Raw genomic sequence first — 7,500 nt, forward strand, 5'->3', positions numbered from 1 at the left:
TATATATATATATATATGTGTGTGTATATATGTATATATGCATATATGTATATATAAAGATAGCCAAGGTCGGTCTATGGGATTACCCTGGGTTTCCCGTCCATAAAATGCTTAGATTTACCTTTTGGTACACGGCCTCTGTAGCAAGTAACCCCTCGAGAAAATGGAGGGAAACATTTCGATATGCTGAATCAACAACAGGGGATTGTCTTCCTTTGACTGTTGTTCAATATCGACACTGTTATCGTGTGGGTCCTAGGACATCAGTAAGAATTTCCTGAAGTGTAAACAGGGTCCAAAGACTTCTAATCTGGAGTTAAGAATGTGCCCAGTTTTACAACGTTTATGCAGGGGCCTGGATTTTCTAGGATTTTCCATTATATTACGCATGGAATTCCATGTATGGCGGCTGAAGGACGAAGGAATTCCACCCGTAATATCATGGAGAATCCTAGAAAATTCAGGCCCCTACATAAACGGTACCTAGCATTATAAACTGTGCACACCCGGACGGGCGAGGATATTAAAGAACCCCTTCGACCCGGGAAACATCCTTAACTCCAGATTAGAAGTCTTTCGTCCCTGTTTGCACTTCAGGAAATCCCTGCTGACGTCCTGGAACCCACGCGATAATAAAGTCTATGACAAATAACAGCCAAAGGGAGACAATCCCCATGTTGTTCACAGAATAACGAAGTGCTACTCTCCTCCATTGTCTAGAGAGGTTACTTGCCACAGACGCCCACGTGCCAATAGGTTTTGGAGTCTGACGATACGCTTTATGGACGTGAAACGCAAGGTAATCCCATAGACCGGACATGTCTATCATTATACTATACTGCTCTATAACTTAGGGTGTGCTTCTTTTTCGGATTTATGATTTAGCGACGATATGCATAAATATATATATATAGCCGCAGGAGTGGCTGTGTGGTAAGTAACTTGCTAACCAACCACATGGTTCCGGGTTCAGTCCCATTGCGTGGCACCTTGGGCAAGTGTCTTCTGCTATAGCCACGGGCCGACCAATACCTTGTGAGTGGATTTGGTAGACGGAAACTGAAAGAAGCCTGTCGTATATATATATATATATATATAATATATATGTGTGTGTATATATGTATATATGCATATATGTATATATAAAGATAGCCAAGGTCGGTCTATGGGATTACCTGGGTTTCCCGTCCATAAAATGCTTAGATTTACCTTTTGGTACACGGCCTCTGTAGCAAGTAACCCCTCGAGAAAATGGAGGGAAACATTTCGATATGCTGAATCAACAACAGGGGATTGTCTTCCTTTGACTGTTGTTCAATATCGACACTGTTATCGTGTGGGTCCTAGGACATCAGTAAGAATTTCCTGAAGTGTAAACAGGGTCCAAAGACTTCTAATCTGGAGTTAAGAATGTGCCCAGTTTTACAACGTTTATGCAGGGGCCTGGATTTTCTAGGATTTTCCATTATATTACGCATGGAATTCCATGTATGGCGGCTGAAGGACGAAGGAATTCCACCCGTAATATCATGGAGAATCCTAGAAAATTCAGGCCCCTACATAAACGGTACCTAGCATTATAACTGTGCACACCCGGACGGGCGAGGATATTAAAGAACCCCTTCGACCCGGGAAACATCCTTAACTCCAGATTAGAAGTCTTTCGTCCCTGTTTGCACTTCAGGAAATCCCTGCTGACGTCCTGGAACCCACGCGATAATAAAGTCTATGACAAATAACAGCCAAAGGGAGACAATCCCCATGTTGTTCACAGAATAACGAAGTGCTACTCTCCTCCATTGTCTAGAGAGGTTACTTGCCACAGACGCCCACGTGCCAATAGGTTTTGGAGTCTGACGATACGCTTTATGGACGTGAAACGCAAGGTAATCCCATAGACCGGACATGTCTATCATTATACTATACTGCTCTATAACTTAGGGTGTGCTTCTTTTTCGGATTTATGATTTAGCGACGATATGCATAAATATATATATATAGCCGCAGGAGTGGCTGTGTGGTAAGTAACTTGCTAACCAACCACATGGTTCCGGGTTCAGTCCCATTGCGTGGCACCTGGGCAAGTGTCTTCTGCTATAGCCACGGGCCGACCAATACCTTGTGAGTGGATTTGGTAGACGGAAACTGAAAGAAGCCTGTCGTATATATATATATATATATATATATATATATGTGTGTGTGTGTGTGTGTGTGTGTGTGTGTGTGTGTGTGTGTGTGTGTGTGCGTGCGTGTGTATTTGTGTGTGTGTGTGTGTGTGTATGTGTTTGCGTGTCTGTGTTTGTCCCCCTAGCATTGCTTGACAACCGATGCTGGTGTGTTTACGTCCCCGTCACTTAGCGGTTCGGCACAAGAGACCGAGAGAATAAGTACTGGGCTTATAAAGAATAAGTCCCGGGGTCGATTTGCTCAACTAAAAGCGGTGCTGCAGCATAGCCGCAGTCAAATTACTGAAACAAGTAAAAAAAATATATATATATATACACACATACACACACACACACACATATATATATGTATATGGATACATGTATATATATGTACGTGTGCTTATGTATGTGTGTGAGTATCTGAGACCTTACCTGCACACAGATTCCTTCCAGCACACGAAAAACTACGAAGACATAGTAATTCGGAGAAAAGCTCGAAGACATCGACAAGATAAGAAGTAATATATTGTTGATGACTAATACTGGCTTCCTTCCTTTTGTATCAGAAAAGTGAGGCAGAGTCAGCGCTCCAACCAAGCCACCAACTGAGTAAAATGTTTGAGTGAGCTCAGATAGTGCGGATTTGTCGCATACGAGGTCCCACTGAAATGGAACAAAAACAACAAAATCAGTAAAGTGCAAAATTGTTATGTTTTACAAATGTAGAGAAATGTCTTTCTTTTCTTTTTTCTTTTTCTTTTTTTTTTTGGTGGTGGAGAATATTTTCCATATTTTGTTATGTTTTGGGTAAAGACTGAAAGAATACGATCGTGAATACAAACAACCGAAATGGGGTTCCTGCGAGGAACCCCATTTACTCTTTACTCTCTTACTTGTTTCAGTCATTTGACTATGACCATGCTGGAGCACCGCCTTTAGTCGAGCAAATCGACCCCGGGACTTATTCTTTGTAAGCCCAGTACTTATTCTATCGGTCTCTTGTGCCGAACCGCTAAGTGACGGGGACGTAAACACACCAGCATCGGTTGTCAAGCAATGCTAGGAGGACAAACACAGACACACAAACACATACACACACATACATATACATATATACATATATACGACAGGCTTCTTTCAGTTTCTGTCTACCAAATCCATTCACAAGGCATTGGTCGGCCCGGAGCTATAGCAGAAGACACTTGCCCAAGATGCCACGCAGTGGGACTGAACCCGGAACCATGTGGTTGGTTAGCAAGCTACTTACCACACAGCCACTCCTGCGCCTATGTTGTCTTTTTTTTCATTTTGCTTGTTTCAGTCATTGGACTGTGGCCATTCTACAGCATCGCCTTGAAGAGCTTTCGTCGAACGAATTGCCCTAAGCATGGTACGAATTCTATCGAATCCTTATACAGAACCGGTGAGTACAGGGTACATGACTCGGAGTTGAAAGAGTGTTTCCAAGTCGAGCGGCTTCTTTGCATTAAGAGGTTCAACGGACATATGGTTAGAACAGTGGTTTCCAGAGTGGGCGATACTACCACACCTCTGGGGGCGGTGGAAAGTTCCAAGGAGGCGCTGAAGAAAAGTGGGGCGAAAATGGGGTGGCCATAAAACAACAAAATAATAGGTATATAGGTAACGTTTTATTTGTGAAATACAGTTGCTTTGAATTTGCTTCAGAAACTGATTTATGTTTGTGTTGGTCAGTTAGGAGGGCGGCGCTAGAAATGTGGCCTGGGCAACCCGAAAAAGTTTGGGAACCACTGGGTTAGAATGTCGCAGAAAAGGATCGCAAGAAAGATTCTTTAAGCCAAGCCAACCAGCAGGAGACCTTGGGGTCGACCAAAAACGAAACGGTTAAATAATATCCACATTTTCAGTTGGTTACGCTTGAGAATCTAGCAAGAAATTATAAAATGGTGGTTGCTTCTGATAGGACCCCTATGGAAAAGGTGGCAGAGTACTTTACCCCCACTATCCTCCCAGGAATAGTAAGAGGTGAAAATGGATGGATATTGTTCATCCACACACACACGCACACACACACACACACACACACACTCACACACACACACACACACACACACACACACACACACACACACACACACACACACACACAGATAATAGAAATTATATTTTCTAGGTCTCCAACACTATCAGTATCTCCTGTACGTTTGGGTTTCATATTCTTGCTCTGTAAAGAGACAGTTGAAGAATTATGTGAAATAAGGAAAATCTGATAAATTGACCTTTATAAAAAGCGCCACCCAGAGTGTCTCTACTTCTCGCAGTATACGGAGAGGATTTCTTTTTTCAAAGCCGTGGGCAATTCCGCTTTCCGTAGTTAAGGCTAATTAACATTTTGAGAGGATTTCCGCATTCAAAGAGTTAAAAAAGAAAACATGGTAAGTAATGATGTTTTAATTGCTTACCTCCGACACAAAAGATTGATGTTTTCCTTCATCGTAAGTATATCCGTTAATACATGCTAACGTGCGGTTCGAACTCTTACTGTTCCGACTGATTATTCTTATACGACATTTTTCGTACACTACGTCGTGTGTATAGTTGTTCTCGTAGCCGTAGTCGTACAATTGAGATCTGTTCAAATTAGCACATCTGGAAGTGGGGATTGAACCTGAAACAATAACAAAGCATTTTAATAGTATTTTACGCATTTATTCTTTTACTGAATTCAGTGATTGAATCACGGACATGCTGGAGCACCACTTTTGACGGTTTTAGTTCATCATATCTCTCTCAAATACTTAATTAGTCTTGTACTGTAATGGCGAAGGTTTACCTTCTTGGTGTAAAGGAACACAAATCAATACACGGATTTACCTTAGTGTACAAAAGCGTACATACATCCATATCGTTTATCAACCACACACAACAGATTTATACCCCTAAAATTTCCACACTCACATTTATCCTCTTTCCCCTTGTAAAGTGGCATTATACAAGTCCTTTGGTACTCTTCCATCCATATAACAAACATTCATAAACCTCACTAACCATTCAATCATTGTCACTCCTCCTTTCTTTAGGCATTCCACTGTACACCCAGCTATATCTGGCGCCTTCCGGTTTGCCATCTTCCGCAAAGATTCCCTCGTCTCCTCCCTTTCAATTGCACTATAGTTCCATTCCTTATCAACATGCATTCTCCTATCTTCTCCCACAACCACTATACTTGCCCCCTATCATCCTCCACATTTAACGGCTCGCTAAAATATTCAGCCCGTCTCCTTTGTACATCCATTGTTAATTTTTCAGTGATTATGAACATTTCAATAATTTCAGCAAGTAAGAGAGAAAACAAGGAATATTTTCTGAATTATTAGACTTTTTTCAGCGACGCACAGACTTCACCATTACAATCTAAAGAGACATTCTACAATACTATTCTTACTCATTGCCACAAGAACTTTAGCCCCAAATGATACCTATTTATATCTATATAAACCGGAAAATATTGGTTTTAAATCTTGGCACTAGGCCATTAATTTCGTGGGGAAGGTTTAAGTCAATAAGGACAAACGAAATGCCGCTAACTATTTTGCCCAGCGTGGTGAGGGTTCTGCCAACTCCCCGTCTTTAGGCCGAACAAGATTAATTGAAATTTAAGGCGGCAAGCTGGCAGAAACGTTAGCACGCCGGACGAAATGCTTAGCGGTATTTCGTCTGTCTTTACGTTCTGAGTTCAAATTCCGCCGAGGTCGACTTTGCCTTTCATCCTTTCGGGGTCGATTAAATAAGTACCAGTTACGCACTGGGGTCGATATAATCGACTTAATCCGTTTGTCTATCCTTGCTCGTCCCCTTGTGGGTAGTAAAGAAATAGGTATTACGACTGTCATAACGTTCTGAGTTCAAATTCCACCGGGGTCGACTTTGCCTTTCATCTTTGCGGGGGTCGACAAATTAAGCACCAGTTGTGTACTGGGGTCGATATAATCGACTGGCCCCTCCTCCCCCCAAAATTCGGGCCTTGTGCCTAAAGTAGAAAATAATATTAACTGAAATTTATGTTTCTTGCGTTTATCATAAAACGCTGCGTCTCGAGTTCAAATCCAGCCATGGCCTACACTGCATTTGAGGATACTTTCCTCCCATCACTCCCAGAGGCCTTGTAAAAGAGTCACGTGACACGAACATTGCCTTTCTTCCAGACCAAAAGATCACTAATTCTTTCTAACTTTTGTACAAGGCTAAAAATTTTGAGGGGAGAGCGAAATACGATTACAAGCCTAGTCCTGGAGTGGTACTTTATTTTATCGACCCCAAAAGGATAAGAGGCAAAGTCAACCTCGGAGGAATTTCAACTCAGAATATGAAGAGTCGAAAGAAATGCCACCAAGCATATTGTCCAACATGTTACCGATTCTGCCAGCACTTCACCTTCCACAAGAATTATAATAAAACTCCGCTGAGTGGGTACAAAATCATGGCCTTTCCGCCACTGTTAGATTGGCCTCAGTACCCCTTCCACCCAACCAGTCCTGAAGGCCCTGTAAAATGGGACATGGATAAAGGGAAAGACTAATGACCCCTGTAAAGGGCATTACTCACTCCTGACTAGATGATAATAAGAAAAAGCCTCTTTCAGTGGATAGAAGACCATGGTCCTTCCACCAAAACGGTAGGGGACATCTAAAATCTACAAAAGAAAAGATAAATTTTTTTAACACCTACCGATAAATACAATCTTCAGCAATGCAATAGCAAAAGGAATCATGGAAACGTCAGTGACCAGATATTGGGTGACCTGGAAGAAACCTTTTGGTTTCAAACTCATCAGGAGAGAATCGACGTCGATCATTTTGTCCGCTGTTTAACTGTAACACTAATTATTGTTTCTTTGGAAATGGTGATAATGTCGACGAGGGCGATGGAGACGACGAGGGCGACGGCGATGAAGATGATACTGATCTGACGATGATGACAATGCCGTGGATGAAGTCGATACTGCTGCAAATATAATCGCCGTTGAACTTTGTGTTAGCTTCAATGCGTTTGTGTTTTTCGACGTGTATCACAGCCACACTCCACCAGTCTGGGTCTGATAGATTTTGATTCTTCTCTCTCTATAAGTTATATTGTTATCATTGTAATGTAATTGTAATGTACCAATCGGGTACGTTTGAAGTGGGGTGGTGGCTAAAGTTAAGTCAGAAACTGATATGGCGTGGTAGACGGTTCGTCGCATTACAACGACTGTCATACAGAAAGAGCGTTTCTACGGTCCATAGGAGGACCTTTTCATTTTGACCGGCAGATTTTTAAAAATGATTTCTTTGTAACTAAACACTTTTAAACT

General features: G+C 41.9%; 1 protein-coding gene across 3 annotated transcripts in view; it reads right to left on the reverse strand.

The window, feature by feature from the left end:
• LOC115217178 (solute carrier family 22 member 8-like) overlaps window positions 1-7,500 on the reverse strand; it is a 42,781-nt gene that overhangs the window by 32,894 nt on the left and 2,387 nt on the right. For 2 of the 3 annotated variants that reach the window (XM_036507021.1, XM_036507022.1), the window contains exons 2-4: window positions 6,876-7,151; window positions 4,610-4,815; window positions 2,601-2,831 (exon numbers count right to left, since the gene is read on the reverse strand). In XM_036507021.1, coding sequence (XP_036362914.1) covers window positions 2,601-2,831; window positions 4,610-4,815; window positions 6,876-7,002 — 564 coding nt within the window. In that variant the 5' untranslated portion in view covers window positions 7,003-7,151. Of the gene's footprint in view, window positions 1-2,600; window positions 2,832-4,609; window positions 4,816-6,875; window positions 7,341-7,500 lie in introns of all 3 variants that reach the window. The other variant, XM_036507020.1, reaches the window with a different exon arrangement.

This window comes from Octopus sinensis, linkage group LG11 (assembly GCF_006345805.1).
Source record: "Octopus sinensis linkage group LG11, ASM634580v1, whole genome shotgun sequence".
Lineage (NCBI taxonomy): Eukaryota > Metazoa > Mollusca > Cephalopoda > Octopoda > Octopodidae > Octopus > Octopus sinensis.